The sequence below is a fragment of the Mauremys mutica genome, chromosome 15, assembly GCF_020497125.1.
Source record: "Mauremys mutica isolate MM-2020 ecotype Southern chromosome 15, ASM2049712v1, whole genome shotgun sequence".
NCBI lineage: Eukaryota > Metazoa > Chordata > Testudines > Geoemydidae > Mauremys > Mauremys mutica.
This window is the reverse complement of record NC_059086.1, coordinates 30,047,999-30,066,328: the sequence shown is the minus strand read 5'-3', so window position 1 is coordinate 30,066,328 and position 18,330 is coordinate 30,047,999. Positions and strand designations below refer to the sequence as shown.

At 49.7% G+C, this 18,330-nt stretch overlaps 1 protein-coding gene across 1 annotated transcript; it reads right to left on the bottom strand.

Annotated features, from left to right (window-relative positions):
* Positions 1 to 2,718: 2,718 nt before the first annotated feature.
* On the bottom strand, positions 2,719 to 15,756 carry LOC123349966 (epididymal sperm-binding protein 1-like). Its single transcript, XM_044988301.1, has 9 exons — positions 15,690 to 15,756; positions 14,238 to 14,384; positions 13,622 to 13,780; positions 13,083 to 13,238; positions 10,580 to 10,744; positions 10,016 to 10,180; positions 8,383 to 8,547; positions 7,202 to 7,355; positions 2,719 to 2,926 (listed from the first exon to the last, which is right to left on the bottom strand). The coding sequence occupies exons 1-8, from the start codon at positions 15,754 to 15,756 to the stop codon at positions 7,207 to 7,209; spliced, it is 1,173 nt and encodes a 390-aa protein (XP_044844236.1). The 3' UTR covers positions 2,719 to 2,926; positions 7,202 to 7,206.
* Between the last annotated feature and the right edge of the window lie 2,574 nt (positions 15,757 to 18,330).

Sequence of the window (18,330 nt, the reverse complement as noted above, 5' to 3'; positions counted from 1 at the left end):
GGCATCAGAGCGGCCAGATGTGGCCTCTGGGTTTGGCTGGTGTTTTGGTGCCCAACCCCAGACATCTCAGCCCTGGTTTTCAGCACCCAGGATGCCAATTCAAGAAAAGAGATCACCCCTCTCTTTCAATTTTGAATCCCTCCACTGGCTGCCCCTTCTCTAGCACATCAGACTTACGTGGTCTTCACTTTCAAGGCCCTTCCTGGAGTATTCCCCACTCCACCTTGGGCCAAGACCACCATGCTGACTGCTGAGAATAACTACCGGGCTAATGTGATCCTGGGACGTGTAAACATGGGAATCTGAAGGAGGAGCAGAGCGGTTACGTGCCCTCTGCATTTGGCCCTGGGGTGATCACTGCTGGGATCCTGTGTCCAGTCCTGGTGGTCATAATTCAAAGAAGGACGCTGAGAAATTGGAAAGGGTTCAGAGAAGAGCTGCGAACATGGTGAAAGGGTTGGATAACTTGGACTCCAGGAGCTGAGTTTGTTTATTTTAACTCAGAGGAGGTGGAGGGGGAAGGATCAGTACCTACACGAGGAACAAATATTAAATAATGGACTTGCCAGTCTAGCCAACAAAGCTCTAACAAGATCCAATGGCCAGAAGTTGAATTAAACAAATTCAGACTGGAAATAAGGCGCACATTATTTACCAGGGAGGGTAATTAACCATTGGAATGATTTACCAGGGGTCATGGTGGATTCCCCATCACTGGGGATTTTTATATCAAACCTGAATGTTTTTCTAAAAGATCTGCTCTAGCTCAGACAGGAATTGTCTCGGGGAAGTTCTCTGGCCTGTGTTATACAGGAGGTCAGACTAGATGATCACAATGGCCCCTTCTGGCCTTCGAATCTATGAGATCTGTGAACATTTGGACTTAAACCAGCTGCAGCTGCATTGGAGTCAATGGGGCAGGCCCCCCAGCTGGTGTGAATCAGCCATTGAACCATTGGAGTCAATGGGGCAGGCCCCCCAGCTGGTGTGAATCAGCCATTGAACCATTGGAGTCAATGGGGCAGGCCCCCAGCTGGTGTCAGTGGCTGCTGTTCCATTACTGCAATCAAGTCGGCAACACTCCATCATTTAAATACCACACCCACTAAGACCAGCCGGGCATCTGACCTCTTGCCATTCGCAGGCACGGAAATGATAAGTTAAGGCACCTAAAGATTCATGACGGGACCGGAGCACTGCTGAAAACTCAGACTGTGTGTTATTGTCATGTTAGAAATAAGAGGTGAAAACTTGACCAGAGCTTTGCCATTGATGTCAATGGAGCCAGGACTTCACCCAACCTCACAAAGAACATGAAGCTATTTCCACTGGGCATTTTGGGTCATTTCCCTCCAATGTGTCGACCATGAACACAAAACTGGTTAGGCCAGGCCAGACCCAAGGTCTGTCTAGTTCAATATCTCTGGCAATGGAAGCATGACAAGAGAAAGCACTGGAGAAACGTGGGGTAATCTGTCTCCCAGGATGTTCCCTTCCTGACTGTGACAGGTTGGGTCACAGAAACCCCCTTGGGACTGCCACCTGATGTGCTGAAACTACCTCTGAGCCTGTTTTCGCTGCCAGCTTGGGACTTCAGTACCCTGTCTTGTTGAGCCAGACACGCTAGCCTGCTGCAAACACAGACCCAGGTCTGAACCATGTCCCCCAAAAGCTGCAGACATAAATGAAAATAGCTTAGAAAGTGCTCCTGTCTCTAGCAGCCAGATAACCAGTTCCCTATGGGATCCAAACCCCCAAATAAATCCATTTTACTCTGTATAAAGCTTATACTCATTTAGGTGGTTTCAAGTAATAACAGACAGAACAAAATAAGTTACCAAGCAAAACAAAACAAAAATGCTCAAGTCTAAGCCTAATTCAGTAAGAAATTGATAACAGATAAAACCTCACCCTCAAAGATGTTCCAATAAGCTTATTTCACAGAATAGATTCCTGTCTAGTCTGGGCCCAATCCTTTCCCCTGGTACAGTCCTTGTTCCAGCTCAGGTGGTAACTAGGGAATTTCTCATGACTGCAGCCTCCTTTGTCCTGTTCCACCCCCTTTTATAGCTTTGGCACCAGGCAGGAATCTTTTGTCTCTCTGAATCTCCCCCTCCGCCCCCCCGCCACTTCTAAATGGAAAAGCACCAGGTTTAAGATGGATTCCAGTACCAGGTGACATGGTCACATGTTCTGTGAGACCCCAAGCCTTCATTTTTCCCAGCCTGTCTCACAGGAAGGCTTGCAAGAGAGTCATTTACAACCAATTGTCCTGGTTAATGGGAGCCATCAAGATTCCAAACCACCGTTAATGGCCCACACTTTGCATAATTACCGTAGGACCTCAGAGTTATATTTCATACTTCTAGTTTCAGATACAAGAGTGATATATTCATACAAATAGGATGACCACACTCAGTTGATTATAAGCTTTGTAATTTTACCTTACAAGAGATGTTTTGCATGAAGCATATTCCAGTTACATTATATTCACACTCATTAGCATATTTTCATAAAATCATGTGGCGTGCAACTCATACTGACCACTAAGAGTGATCGTCTTCAACCCTGAAGCATGAGGATTTATAACCCTTCCAAAAAGCCACGTTCATTTGGAAATGCATCAAAAGCAAAAGCCATCGCGCTGTCATCCTCACCCCAGGGAAATGGACAGGTCATTTATTGCCTTCCGCCCGGAAACAGAACTTGCAGATCTTATTTCAAAAGATGCTTTCTTTGAATTTACTAAAATCAGCTAGAGAAATGAGCACATTTGGATTTGGATTCAAGGGTGATTATGCCACTGGCATCTGTTGATCAGAAGCGATCTTTGTTGGGAGAGCAGAGGTGTCCAGAGCGGGGCTCATTCCTTTCATTTAATACCGAATGTCATCGTTCTGTCTCCTCCCGGCTCTGGGGCTGTCACCTGAAAAGGACAGAAGTACAGACATTCAGCGCCACTTCACTAGCTAGGCACCAGGACGGCAGAAAAGGACCTAGGGGCTAGGGTGGATCATAAATTGAATATGAGTCAACAGCATGGTGAGGTTGTGAAAAAGGCAAATATAATTCTGAGGTGTATTAACGGGAGCATCGTATGTCAGACATGGGAGGTCATTGTCCTGCTGTAGTTGGCATTGGTGAGGTCTCAGCTGGAGGACAGTGTCCAGTTTCGGGTACTGCACTTGAAGAAAGATGTGGGCAAATTGCAGAGAGTCCAGAGAAGAGCAACTAAAATGATCAGAGGTTTAGAAAACCTGACCTAGGAGGGGAGGTTGAAAAACTTGGGCAGGTTGAGTCTTGAGAAGAGAAGGCTGAGGGGGGAACCTGATAACCATCTTCAGATATGCAAAAGGTTGCTAGAAAGAGGATGGAGAACAATTGTTCTCCACGGCCACTGAGGGACAGACAAGGAGGGATTGGCTGAGTTTGCAGTTAGGGAGATTTGGGTTAGATACTAGGAAAAACTTGCGAGCTCTACGGATAATTTAGCTCTGGAGCAGGCTACCTAGGGGAGGTTGTGGCATCCCTGTCATTAGAGGCTGGACAAACACCTCTCAGGGATGTTTTAGATATATTTGATCCTGCCTCAGCATGGGGTGGGGTGGGGTGGGGTGGGGCTGGGTACTTCAGGTCCCTTCCAGCCAGTGATGAGCTGCCAAAATATTAACAACCGGTTCCCTCCTCCTCACCCCATGAGGGGTCATGCCCCCCCACGGGGACTTCTGCCCCATCCAACTCCCCCCATGTTCCTTGACAGCCCCCCCCCCCGGGACCTGTGCCCTATCCACCCCCCTTCCCTGTCCCCTGACTGCCCCTTGCCACCCCATCCAACCCCTTCTCTCATTCCTGATGGCACCCGGGGACCCCTACACCCCATCCAACCACCCTTTCTCTCTGTCCCCTGACTGTCCCTGGAATCCCTACCCCTAACTGCCCCCCACCGCCCCATCCAACCCCTGCTCCTTCCTGACTGCCCCCCCAGGACCCTTGCCCCCATTCAATCCCCCTGTTCCCTGCCCTTTGACCACTCCGACCCTAATCCACACCCCCATCTCCCCTGCCCTCTATCCAACACCCCCTCCCTGCTCCCTTACCTTGCTGCCTGGAGATGGGGGCCCAGCTGGGCTGGGGCTGGGACCTGGGGGCCGGGGCCGGAGCCAAGCCGCGCCGCCCGGCCCCAGAGTCCTGCCGTGACCTCATTAGGCGGTGCAGCACCTGGAGCCCTTTTCCTGCTGGCACCCTCGCCCCCCGGCCCAGCTCACCTGGTGGAAGGCGCTGCTTCCTTCTCAGCCCTCCCAGGCTTCCCGCGCGAACGGGAGGAGCTTCAGAAGAGGAGGTGGAGTGAGGTGAGCTGGGGCTGGGGGAAGGGTAGAGAGCTGCTAGAGTTTTAGTTAAATTTAAAAGCCCTTTTGGAACTAGTTGTCCCTCCAGGAACAACCGGTTCTAAAGGGGCTTCTAAATTTAACAACCGGTTCTCATGAACCGGTGCGAACCGGCTGCAGCTCACCACTGCTTCCAGCCCTATATCACTATGATTCCATAGTTGGGTACTTGGTGGATGTGTATGGGGATGGTTGGATGGGTGACTGTGGATAGGGATGTATGAATGGGTGGATGGATACGTATGGGAAGGTATGGATGGGTGTGTATGGGGAAGGATGGACGGATGCACGTGGTAATAGATGGATGGACACAGAGTCACTGTTGTGCTGTGAGCTGCCCAGACACAGAGTCATGGAAATCGGGGGCCCCTTGCACCGGGTGCTGCAGACAGTCCCTGCCTGGAAGAGTTCTCAGTGTAAATAGACAAAAGAAGGAGGATCTCCCTGTGACATTGCACTCCACATGGTTTATGGAAATATGCTTATGAATATGACATAACTGGAATATGCTTTATGCTAAATACCCTTTGTATGGTGTCATTAGAAACCTTGTCATCTACTAAGGGTATGGCTACACTTGCAGGTGTGCAGCGCTGGGAGTTACAGCTGTCTTCGTACAGCTGTGTAGGGAAAGCGCTGGTGTGTGGCCACACTCACAGCTACCAGCGCCGCAGTGTGGCCGCATTTGCAGCGCTGTTGGGAGTGATGCATTATGGGCAGCTATCCCAGCGTTCAAGTGGCAGCAACGTGCTTTTCAAAAGAGCGGGGTGGGGTGGTGTGTAGTGTGACAGGGAGCGGGGGAGAGAGAGAGAGTGGATTTTTGGAGCCGACACTGTGTATCAGCCCCCTGCCTTGCAAAATCTGAAAATTTCCCCGATCCCTCATTTACTCTTAACTGCAAACAGCCTGCAGACCAGATAAGCAGCTGCTCCAACGGACTCCCTTTCTCCCCCTCCCCCCACTGTTTCTCTCCTCAAGCAAACACTCATCCCCCTGCCTGCCTCATTCACAGCAAGGTAGTGGGTTATCTCAATTGATTGTTCACAGTCAGTTACAGATTGATCACAGCAAACAGGAGCTGTGTTTGTTTTTTAGATAAGCAGCTCCCGGAGCCCCAAGTTCACAACAAAACAAAGAGAGGCATCATAACAAAACAAAGAGAGTAATTTAGTTAAAAGCATTCTGGGATATCTCCTAATACCCTGGAGGCCAATAACAGCACTGGTGTGTGGCCACACTTTACGAGCAGCGCTGCAGCACCAGCGCTGCAATTGTTATACCCCAAGCAGACCCAGGTGTACAGCCAGCACTGCAGCCAGGGAGTTGCAGAGCTGGATGTGCCCTGCAGGTATGGACAGTTACTAAGTTGCAGTGCTGGAAAGCCTCCACCAGCGCTGCAACTCTCAAGTGTAGTCATACCCTAAGTGTGTTCATCCTATTTGTTTGCATGTATTATTTCTATAGCTGGAGTTAGGAGAACAAGATATAAACTTGTATCACTGATGTAAACCTATTAAGTGGAGGCCATTAAGGCCTGGTCTACACTAAGAAGGGGGGGGTCGAACTAGGGTACGCAAATTCAGCTACGTGAATAGTGTAGCTGGATTTGAAGTACCCTAGTTCGACCTACTCACCTGTCCAGATGCCGCGGAATCGAAGTCCGCGGCTCCAAGGTCGACTCCGCCACCGCCATTTGCAGTGGTGGAGTTCCGGAGTTGAGCGGAGCGCTCGGGGAGTTTGAACTATCACGTCTAGATTAGATGCGATAGTTCGAACTCCGAGAAGTCGAACTCACCGCGTCGACCCGGACGGTAAGTGTAGACCTACCCTAAGGGTGCTCCAGAAACAATCAGTTGTAAATGGCCTTAGTTACTTGAAAGCCTTTCTGTGTACATGCAGGCCAGCCCATGGGGAATGGAGACTAGGGGTCTTACAGTGATATGTGACCATGTCACCTGATAATGAAATCCATCTTCAATCCGGTACTTTTCCATTTAGGAGGAGGGATGGGGACCCAGAGAGACAAAAGATTCCTACCTTGTGCCAAAGCTATAAAAGTGGGGTGGAGGAGGACAAAAGAGGCTGCCAGTCATGTGAAACCCTCTGCTTACCACCTGAGATGTCTGCTGGAGCTAAGAAGGACTGTACCAGGGAAAAGGATTGGGCCCAGACTAGGAAGGAGTCTAGTCTATGAAAGAAACTTATTGGAACATCTCTGAGGGTGAGATTTTACCTGTAATCAGTTTTTTAATGTATTAGGCTTAGTCTTGTGTGTTTTTGCTTTATTTTGCTTCGTGACTTACTTTGTTCTGTCTATTACTTGAAACCACCTAAATCCTACTCTTTATACTTAATAAAATCATTTTTGTTCATTATTTAAGACAGAGTAAGTGATTAATACCTGGGGGGGCAAACAGCTGTGCATATCTCTCTACCAGTGATATAGAGGGTAAACAATTTACGAATTTACCCTGTATAAGCTTTATACAGAGTAAAACGGATTTATTTGGGGTTTGGATCCCCATTGGGAGCTGGGTGTCTGGGTGCTGGAGACAAGAACCTGCTGAGCTGTTTTCAGTTAAGTCTGCAGCTTTGGGGGCGTGGCTCAGACCCTGAGTCTGTGTTGCAGCAGGCTAGCGTGTCTGGCTCAACAAGTCAGGGTTCGGGAAGTCCCAAGCTAGCAGGGAAAATGGGCTGGTAATTTCAGCACATCAGGTGACAGTCCCAAGGGGATCTCTGTGACCGAACCCATCATGCGCATCCCTGGTCCAGATAGAGATGTGATAAACAGAGACCATCCCAATGCCCTGTTCTACCTGTCTCAGGCAGGGCAGTAGCTCCACTGATGGTCCTGGTCGTAGTTGTCTGTGGTAGAACACCAGAACTTCCCCTTGGCCTCTGCCAGGTTGGTGCAGGTGAGGAATTTAAACTTCTTGTAGATGAAGGGGAAGACACAGGGCTTGTCGTAGTCTGCAGACCAAACACAGCAACAGCAGGTGAGTACCATGGCCAGAATCACAGGCAGCACATAGCAAATGCAGGCGACATCAGACTGGAAGCAAACACTTTGTTAGGTTTCAGAGTAGCAGCCATGTTAGATAGTTCCCCATGCAGCTTAGGGCTACAGGAGAGAGCGCAGCCCTGTGACAGGGGTGCCAGGCAGATCAATGAGAGACTTGGGTGCTATGCCTGGCTCTGCTGGGTGACCTTTAGCAAGGCACGGCCCAGCTCCGTCCCTCAGTTTACCCAATTCTGCAACATGGGGCTAAAGAGCCAAAGATGCCAAGGGGAAAGGCAAAAATGTCTCTGCTGTTGGGGATTATGTATGTGAAATGTGTTAGGTGGTTTGTGGGTCCGTGGGAAGTCCATTTAGCCAGTTTATACATGCATGGGTGGTTAGACACAGCCACACCCCAGATGTGTTTTTGGGGTACATCCTCTGTGGTTATTACATGCATTAGTCAAGCCCTCTAGATACTAGTGTGAGATCTGGGATCCCTTCTGCTGGGCACTGCCCAGGTAAACAGTTGCTGAGATTGGGGCACTGTGTGCCACCCAGACCCAGAGTCACTGAGATCAGGGCCCCATCGCACTGGGCGCTGCTCAGACACAGAGTCACTGAGATCGGGACCCCATCGCGCCAAGCGCTGCCCAGACACAAAATCACCAAGATCAGGGTTGTGCGAGGCGCTGCCCAGACAGAGAGATCGACAGTCCCTGTCTCAAAGTGCTGCCAATCTAAACAGCCAATAGAAGGAGCCCCACAGCTCTAGTGTGATTTGGGGGATGGTTTTAAGAACTGCTGAACAGCTGCTACCCATGAACTTCAGCTTGCTCAGCGTTTCCTAAAGGGCAGAGGGTGGGGACCAAAAAACAAACCAACCTGCTCTTAAGTGACTCACCCAAGGAGTCTATGGCAAAGCCAGGAATTGACCCAGACCTTGGTGAGCCAAACACCTTAACCGCAAGGCTCAGCTTCCTCCGTCCCGTGTCCTACCTGACTTGGAGCAGTAAGTCCACTTCTTGTCCTCATCATAATTCCTGGTGGTGCTGCACCACAGTTTTCCTGAGCTCTCCCCATCACTGGTGCAGGCGTAGTACACTTTCTTCTTGTAGATGAAGGGGAACGCACAGCTGTTTCCTGGCGCGTTCCCACCCAGGACTAGGGAGGCAAAGGGAGGTGGTTACAGACACCACCAAGACGCCCACCTGCCTATGGTATAATGGCTCCCGCATACCACTATGACCCAGCCACCATCACCAACAGCCAAGAAATCTCAGGCAGGCTTTCATAGATCCCAAGGCCAGAAGGGACCATTGTGATCATCTAGTCTGACCTGTAGAATATAGGCCAGTTAATTTCCCCTGGTTCTATCTGTGTTAATCCCAATAATTTGGGTTTCACTCAAGTATCTTCTAGAACGGTGTCCAATCTGGATTTGAAGACATCATCATGGCCAAAGCGTCTTCCAGGAGGGCCAGCAGGAACCTTGCTTCCCAAAACCCACTGACTATCGGTTCTGGATGTGATTCTATGGCTGCTCCTAGATCCTGGCCTTGAACCTTTCCTGAAGGAGTCCTTAGAGGCTCATTCAGCTGCTGGAAGGGGTGTGTTGTAATCCACTATCCCACCCACTAATCAGATAGACTCCCATTGCCCAACTCTCATTGGTATCAAAGTGTCACCACTCCTCATTGGCTCAGGGGCACAGCAGAGATGTGATGAGATCATACAGGAGATCTGGAGGCCCCTGGACAACTCAGTAAACAGAGGTGGATGAAATTTTCAGATGCATTTTTTTTGGCGAAAAGTACAGATTCAGTGAAGCCAAAATGTGTTGTAAATTTGTGTCAGTTTTGTGGGATTGTTCATGTCGGAAAAATGACCAAAAAGTCAGAAAAAGTCAATTCTTCAATTTGAAACAACTTCTGCTTTCAAAATCTCCTATTTTATTAAAACCAAAATTTAGAAAGTTTAAAAAATGCTCAAAATTGAAATGAAATGTTTCATTCAACCCAAAGGGATTTTTTTCCTTAAATTTTCAGTTCAATGAAAATTTTAAACAAATCATTTTTGGGATGCACCCAAAACAATTTTGTTTCCTGATTTTTTAATTCACGAAAAGTATCAAAGAAAATTTCAGTTCCAGGATCCACCCAAAATGTTTTTTCCCTGATCTTACAAATGATGGAAAATTTCGAACAAGCTTGTTTCTGGGATCCTCCCAAAACACATTGTCCCAATTTTTTTGATTAATTAAAAACTGTGAAATATTTCATTTTCTGGACAACCCGAGACAAATGTTTTTCTAATTTTTAAACTCACTGAAAATTTCAGAAATTTCTTTTTAGGAATGTCCTCTAAACCATTTTTTCTGACTTTGCAATGCAATGACAATTTAAAAAAAATGAACTTTCATGATCTACCTGAAATGATTCCCCCCCCCCGATTTTTTGATTCAATGACAATTTCAAAAAATTAATTTTCATGGCAATCCACGACAAGCTCCTCCCCCGACCCCGATCAGAATCACCAGCAAACTACAAATTAGTTATTTTCCCGGCTGTATGGGAAAAGCCAGAGTCAGATCTGCCCCAAAGGGAACATACAAAGAGACTGGATACATTACTGATATCTGGACAGTAGCTCCACTGCTTATCTTGGTTGTAGCTCTGGGTTGTGGGACACCAGAAATTTCCCATCCTGCTTCCAGCGTTTGTGCAGCTGTGATATAGCTCGGTTTTGTAGACAAAAGGAAATATGCAGCGCTGGCCATTCGAGTTCCCTCCATAGGCTGCAAAGGCAATGAGTAAATCAGAGTGAAGAGCAGGAATGACAAAGAGAGCGAAAAAGGAAAGCTGGGGTAGGGGTGTCTCATCTCACTGCTGTGGTGAAAGCCAAAGATAATTTTGTACCGTGGGTGAATGGCGTTGTGCCTAGGAGCATGGGATCACCCCAGGGGCCCATCTAGCCTGGCATCCCGTCTCTGATGTCAGCATCACAAGGAGGTGCCAGGCAATCTGGCTGCACTGGGGAAGCCATTTGTAGCACGTGGCCACTCCAGCGAGCTCATTTGGCCTGCAAGACTGGGTGACAGCACTCCCTGTGCTAGAGCTCCACGTACCGGCACGTCCTCCACAAACCCTTTCCCTCTGTGCCGACACGGAGCGCTCTGGTCGTGACCAGGACTCACCCTTGCTCATGCAGAAGTGCCAGAGATGGTCTTTGTCGTAGTTGGGAGTGGTAGCACACCAGGGCCTTCCCATCTGGTCATTGACTGCCGTACAGTTGTGGTAGGTCTTGCCCTTATAGACGAAAGGGAAGACGCAAGGGGCGCTGTCTGAATTTCCCCCTGCCGCTGGTGGAGAAAGAGACAAGGGAGGAAAGGGTTAAAACAGGGCAGAAGGCAGGATGCAGGGCAGGTGATTTGCTGGGAGAACTGGGTGCGAATTTTCCCAACAAAATGATGTTTTTAAGTAGAAAAAATGCCAATTCATGGGAATCAAAAGTGTTTGGGCCTTTTAATGAATGTTGCTGGTATTGATGCATTTCCCCACTTGAGAAAAATATATAGGGAAAAAAGCATGGAAACGTTTCGACATGTTTGAAATGGAAAAAAAAAATCTTGGTTCCTGGTTGGGAGCACCTTTTTGTTTTGAAATGTAAAGAGAGTCTGAATGAGCTCTCCCCTGACATCTAGTGGTGACCTGTGGAAAAAGACTTCAGGAGCTGATCTCACTTGCATGGACACACCCACCCTGCCTAGGTGCTCAGCATGCTGGGATTGCTGGCCTAAATGGTCACTTTTGGCTGGTGTGGGATCCCCAGGCTCCTTGTTATTGGGGCAGGAGTAATAAAGGGTTGCTATTCTTGTGTGAACCGAGGGCAGCAGAACTGGAGCTGGCATATCCCAATGGAGGGACTCACCCTCAACTCAATGGCACTCGCCAGGCAGGACACATGGGTGCCAAAGCCCAGTGAACTGAGTGAGGGTGGAGACAGATATTTGTGTGGGGTTGGTGTGGACTGTGCTCAAGGGCCCCAGATACTCCTTGACTCTTCCTCTCCCCACTGTGTAATAACAGAGCTAATTTAAACTCAACTGAGTTGTGTTACATGCTGCATAGCTGAAACTGCTGATACCTAGGCCTCTGATGCAAGAGACCTGATCCATGTGCACCAGCAGTGAGTTGCCCCCACTAACAGCTGAAATCACTGAGAGCTGTGTTAAGTGGGGGGCCTTGAAGACATCTTAGTGAGTGGCTAGCAGGCAGGAGAGCTGGTGGAGAGGTCCAGAGCAAAGCCCCACAGAGAGGGGTGGTGAGTGAGTGCCTGAGCAGTGGAGCAAGTAAGGTGCCTCCTTACCCACCCTCTCTCCACTCAGCAGGGCCTGCGCTTCCATTTAGGCGACCTAGGCAGTCGCCTGGGGTGCCAGGATTTGAGGGGGGCGGCATTTTGCCGGGAGGGCGGCAGGCAGCTCTGATGGACCTCTTGCAGGCGTGCCTGCAGAGGGTCCGCTGGTCCCGCGGCTCCAAAGGAGCATCCGCAGGCATGCCTGCGGGAGGTCCACCAGAGCCGCAGGACCGGCGGCAAAATGGGTAGAGCCGGCCCTGCGCCTAGGGCGCCAAAAACCCTGGCGCCGCTTCTGCCACTCAGGGTGGGAGGTGAACTCTGCAGATGAGCCTCTGAACTCTAGGTCTGCACTGGCCAAGGACAACAACTGTGAGTGTGGTGCAGAGAAGGGATGGGCATGTTAAAGGAACTTCTGGTTGCTGGACTTAAGACCCTCAGGGGAAAAGGACAAAGCCCAACTTACTGGGGTGGGTCTTTTGCTCATAGTTTATGTTTATGAGCCCTGTTTGTGGCGTTTTCCCCAATTAATGTAGGGTTACTTTCCTCCTTTTATTAAAAGTTTCTTTTCTCCACTCAGACTCTATGCTTGCGAGAGGGGAAGTTTTTCCTCTTAGAGGCGCCCAGGGGGTGGCGTGTAATTGTCCCAGGTCACTGAGTGGGGGATTGAGCCGGTTCTGAGTTGTATTGTTGAAAAGGAACCTCTAGATACTGAACCCGGCCCTGGTTGCTGCCACCTCTGACTGGCAGAAGGGTTACAGGAATTTAAGCTTATCAGAGTGGAAAAAAATTAAAAAAAGGTTGAAATGGAAACAGAAAGTTTCAAAACGAAACTTTTTAACTGAGCCGAACTGAGAGTTTGGCTTTTCAGTTCATAAATATTTGTGAGGTTTCATTTTTTCCCCCTCCAATCCCGGAGGGGAAAAATGTTGAATTCCCAAAAATATTTCTAGGCTAGGAAAAAGATCCAAGGTGTCGATTGGCAGCACTGGGCAAAATTTTGGTTTGGTTCAATATGAGCACTGAGATGTTCCTTGTTTCTACAGGACCTATATACAAATGAATGCTTCGTGTCCACTCATTTTGTTTGACTGTTCAGATACCACAGTAATGGAGACACTAAAATCCCCTGGAGTAGAATAGAGCATTGTCCAGACACACAGTCACTGAGATCAGGCCCCATCATGCCGGGTGCTGCCTAGACACAGAGGCAAAACCAGGAATAGAACCCATGTGTCCTGATTCCCTCTCCTGTGCTCTCTCCATTGGGCCATGGCCCCCATAGTCTGTGTACATACCAGCTGCAAAGCAAACCCACCCCTTAAGCCTCACCTGGCCCCACGTACCTGCCGTGCCGCAGTACCTCCATTTATGGTCCGCTTCATAGTTGCTTGTGGTGGCACACCAGGGCCGCTTGCTGTCAACCATGGTACAAGCCGTGTACATCTTGCCTTTGTAGCTGAATGGGAACGTACAGGGCTCCTCCGAGTTCCCGCCAAGCACTGGGAGAGATGGGGATGGGGAGAGAGATGGGATGTGGGAGACAGAAGAGACAGAGAGCATGCTGGGTAACGCAGCTCACACTCTAATCAGAATCACTGCCAGTTGAGCCCGTTTCCAGGTAAATAAAACTCCTTGTCTCCCCCGAGCCCCCCGCAGCCTGGCCACTTCCCCCGCAACCACCCCAGGGTAGTGCAGGGAATGGGGGACTGGGTTACAGGGCACTGGCAGAGCTGTGTAGGGCGTAAGCCCAGGGCTGGGCTAGCAGGGGCTGTGGGTCAGGAGTGAAGGGCACCAGCAGGGCTGGGTGCATGGGGGACACATTGGGCGTGGCCGTGTCCCCTGCCCATGCCCCCTGGCTGAGGAGTCTCCGGAGGCACCATACTTGTGTCAGGACAGTAGCTCCAGCGCTGATCCGTGTCGTAGTTTTCCGTGGTGGCGCACCAGGGTAGGTTACTCTTCAACTTGGTGCAGGCACGGAAGGTGGAGCCCTTGTACACGAAGGGGAAGAAGCAGGGCTGGCCGCCTGAGCTCCCCCCATAGGCTGAGGGGAAACACAGACAGGGACCGTCAGGGGGTGGGGTGTCCTGGGGGCAGTGCAGACGGGTGCAGACCTCTCACCCCAGCCTGGGCAGAGCCTGGAATGGGGGTAAGGCCCACCAGAGATGGGGACTCTGCTGCCACCCTGCAAGGGTCTGACCCATAGACAGACAGACAGACGGGCGGGGGAGTATTGGGCTAGACAGACAGACCAACTGGGTGGCTCTGCCCTGCCCAGCTCTGGAGACGTCGCTGGGGCGGGTGTCAGGAAGACAGTGGCCGAGCGCCTGGACATGGGCCAGACCTACCAGTTCCAGGCGTGTCGGATCACAAGTCGGGAACATGACGGTTGTCTGTGCTGCCCAGTGCTACCCCCCGTCCCCATCCCTGGCTTTCCTCCCGTCCCGCCCCGTCCCATCCCCTGGCTGTCCCCACATCCTGTCTCTGTCCTGGGCGCTCACCCGCCTCGGAGCAGAACCTGAAGGCCTTGTTCTGGTCATAGTTGGCGGTGGTGGCGCACCAGGGCCGCTCGCTGTCCTCAGTTGTGCATTCTGTGTAGACCTTGCCCTTGTAGGAGAAGGGGAAGATGCAGGGGGCAGGGTCTGCGCCTGGCCATGAACAAGGGTCAGAGATCAGAAAAGGGGGCGATGGCTGCAGGGGGCCCCTCCAAGCCTAGCAGGGACAGCCCTGAGCTGGGGGTCAGGACGCCTGGGTTCTAGCCACGGCTCAGGGAGGAAAGGGGACGTCGTGATTTGAGCAGGGGGGCTGGGAGCCAGGACTCCTGGGTTCTCTCTCTGGCTCAGGGAGGGGAGAGGGTCTGGCGGTGGTGGTGGGGGGCAGGTCTGGAAGCCAGGACTCCTGCTGTCCATCTCCGACCTCCTGCCAGGCTCGCACCACTTCACAAAACACACTGTGCTACTCTACACAATGACAGCACGTCCCTCAGCCCACACTGCACTACACACACACACTGCCACACAGCATCCACCCTGCCACAACCCCCACACCACGATACTAGTCAACTATACACAACACACAGTGTATTACACTCCACAACAAAACAGTCCCCTGAACAGCACGATAAGGCTCCACAACATGGTCTGTTATTCTTTACACCACAAACCTACACAACGACAGACTGCTCCGCGTCACACACTCTTCTACACTGCACACCAACACACTGCTGCAGAGCCACACAATCTACTCCACTACAACACACTGCTCTACAACATAGACTCTATTACACTACACAACACACTGCTCCACAACATGCACTCTACTACATAACACAACAGCCTGCTCCACAAGACAAACCACAACACAACACATAGTTATTAAACTGCACAACAAAACAGTCCCCCGAACAGCACCATATGGCTCTACTGCACAACACACTGCTTCACAATGTAATCTGTTACACTTCACACCACACAGCTAGACAACAGACTGCTCCTCAGTGCACTGTTCGACAATGCACATCAACACTCTGCTGCAGAGCCATACAATCTACTACACCCACCATGCACTGCTCCACAACACAGACTCTACTACACTACTGCTCCACAACATGCATTCTACTACAAAACACAACATGCACTCCACTGCACAAGAACATACTGATCCACAACACACCACACCACTCCCCAACATGCACTCTACTGCACTACAACACAACACTCATTCTAATACACTATACAACAACACACTGATCCACAACACAACAACATACTGCTCCACAACATGCACTCTACGCCACTACACAACATACCACTTCAGAACATGCACTCCATTACAACACACTGCTCCACAACATGTACTTGACTACACAACACAGCACACTGTTGCACAGCCACACACGCTACCACACTACACACCAACACACACCGACCTGAGACAGCCCCTGCTTCCCTTACCCTGGGTCCCCACGCAGAGCAGTGCCAGGGCCCAGGCCAGGACGCACGTGGCTGCGGGTGAAGCCATTGTCCCGTTCACACTGCCCCAGCCCCAGAGCCCCAGCCCCATATATACAGCCTCCTTTGGGGGTTCCTCCCCTTGGCCATGCCCCAGAATATTTCTTGCTCGACAGATGGCTTGCCACCTCACCACCCGGCCACGCCCATAGCAAATCATCAGCCCTCTGCTTCCTGAAACCTGAGCTCCCTGAGTGCCAGAACCTGCCCCACCCTGCCGGCTTAGGAGCACCCTACACACCTGTGACGGTGCTGCCCGTGGGAGCCAGCTGAGGTCACTCAATCAGGGTGAACTGCAAACCAAACGGGGCAGACAAACCCCAAACGCTGGTGGTTATTCCAATACTTAGATTTACCAACCAGCACAAAACAGCTTCTACAGTACCTCACTGGTCACTTAGAAGTCCAAACCACGCAGTTCCCTTAAAGTGCCCAGCCTTGGGCCTCCGTCCAGACACACCTGTCAGATATGATGATGATTCCTAAAAATCTGATCTCATCATATAAAAGAAAAGGTTCTTCCAATCCCAAAGGATCAGCCACATACCCAGGTCCAATTATAACTTAAGTCTTACTCAAAATAGCCAATTCTTATTAACTAAGCTAAATTTTATTAAAAAAGAAAAGAGAGAGAGTGTTGGTTAAAAGATCAATATACAGACAGACTTGAATTCAATTCTTGAGGTTCAGATACACAGTAGAGATGAGCTTGTAGTTGCCAAAAGTCCTTTTAGAAATAGTCCATAGGTTATAGTCCAATGTCCATATTCAGGGTGGCTCCAGTCAATGATTGGGGATCTCAATCCTTATGGCTTAAGGTTTCCCCCTCCGAAACCCAAAGCAGATCTGAGATGACGCAGGATCATGTCCCAGGCTTCTTATACATTTCCAGCAGCCTTTCCGCCTGGGAAAACAATAGGCTTAACTCCTTCTCCCAAACCTCCTGGCAATTAGCACAGAGTAATTTATCCATTAAACAGTTCAGATACAGGTTACCACAACCTTCAAAGAGACACATAGACAATAATACTATTTCACTCAAGTATTATTATAAATGTTAATATTTCTTTTTTGATCTTTGAATTAAAACTATAGCAATAAACAAGACTTGTTTGCTTACATCACAGGACCTGAGCAAACATCTCCCCTTCTACCTCTAACAATGCCGACTTGCATTTCAAAGCTCTATTCATTTACATATCTTCCTAACCAGTCCCATGGGTTCACCCATGGGTCAGGTCAGTCTATGAGTTAATTAACTCTTTCTGGCCCTGTCACCTTTCAATGAGATATTATATTATACTCATAACGTCACAACACCTCACTCCTTGGTCATGACTGTTGTAGCCCAGGTGTCCAGCTTACCTCGGCTTTGCATTATATTCTGCTTGATTATATTCAGCAGTATATAGACAGGCTTGGCTCCTGTAAGACATTGGCTTCAGCAGCTCGCATGAGGCTTGAGGCCTTTGGCATAGATAAACTTAGATAACCGATAAGTTTTGGGGAACTGGAAGAATGGAAGGGGGAATAATGACATCAGCCAACCACAGAAACATGAACTGACACCAACTTCTGGAAGGTTTTGGACAGAAGATCCGACCACAAGATTGCCACAAGAGGGGAGATTGCCACCCCAGGAACCTGGCCAGACTGGGGTCAGCTGCCCCTGAGCCACTTCCTCCCCTCCCCTTGGGGTGTACCTCGATCCATGGGGGTCCTCCATTTCCTCAGGGTAGAAGGCCAGTGGCAGTCCCAGCGACTCCTCAGTGCCTTGGTCAGCAGGTGGCTGCAGAAGCTCTGGCCGGTCCTTGGCTCGGCGGGGTTCTGCTGTGCGATTCTGACAGCAATTCTGGGCCCCAGGGCAGAACAATCCATGGACCTCCTGGAAAGGGATGGCTGAGGTTAACGACACGACTTTTTATCCTATTGATAGCACATTAGAACTCACTATACATAAGTTGTGGCATTGCTTGATGTAGTTAACTTGTTTTTTTCCCAGTTACAGCACCAGTATTAAACAAATTGTGAGCCTAAATATAAGATGTGGAATTTGTTATTGTTAATTATATATTTAAATTAAATAAATACATTATGGAATGAAATTGGAGAGAGTCCAGCAGAGGGCAATGAAAATGATTAGGGGGCTGGGGCACATGTCTTATGAGGAGAGGCTGAGGGAACTGGGGTTATTTAGTCTGCAGAAGAGAAGAGTGAGGGGGGATTTGATAGCAGCCTTTAGCTACCTGAAGGGAGATTCCAAAGAGGATGGAGCTCAACTGTTCAGTGGTGGCAGATGACAGAACAAGAAGCAATGGTCTCAAGTTGCAGTGGGGGAGGTCTTGATTGGATATTAGGAAAAACTATTTCACTAGGAGGGTGATGAAGCACTGGAATGGGTTCCCTAGGGAGATGGTGGAATCTCCTTCCTTCCTGGTTTTTAAGGCCTGGCTTGACAAAGCCCTGGCTGGGATGATTTAGTTGGGGTTGGTCCTGCTTTGAGCAGGGTGTTGGATTAGATACCTCCTGAGGTCTCTTCCAACCCTTATTTCCTATGATTCTATGAAATTAAATAATATATAAA

Excerpts from the sequence above, each read along its gene's own strand:
- LOC123349966 (XM_044988301.1), bottom strand. The coding sequence starts at position 15,756 with ATGGCTTCACCCGCAGCCACGTGCGTCCTGGCCTGGGCCCTGGCACTG. Across the intron at positions 13,239-13,621 it reads GAGCTACTGTCCTGACACAA|TGCTTGGCGGGAACTCGGAG; the intron begins GTATGGTGCCTC and ends CATCTCTCCCAG. Across the intron at positions 10,745-13,082 it reads GAGGTACTGCGGCACGGCAG|CGGCAGGGGGAAATTCAGAC; the intron begins GTACGTGGGGCC and ends TTTCTCCACCAG.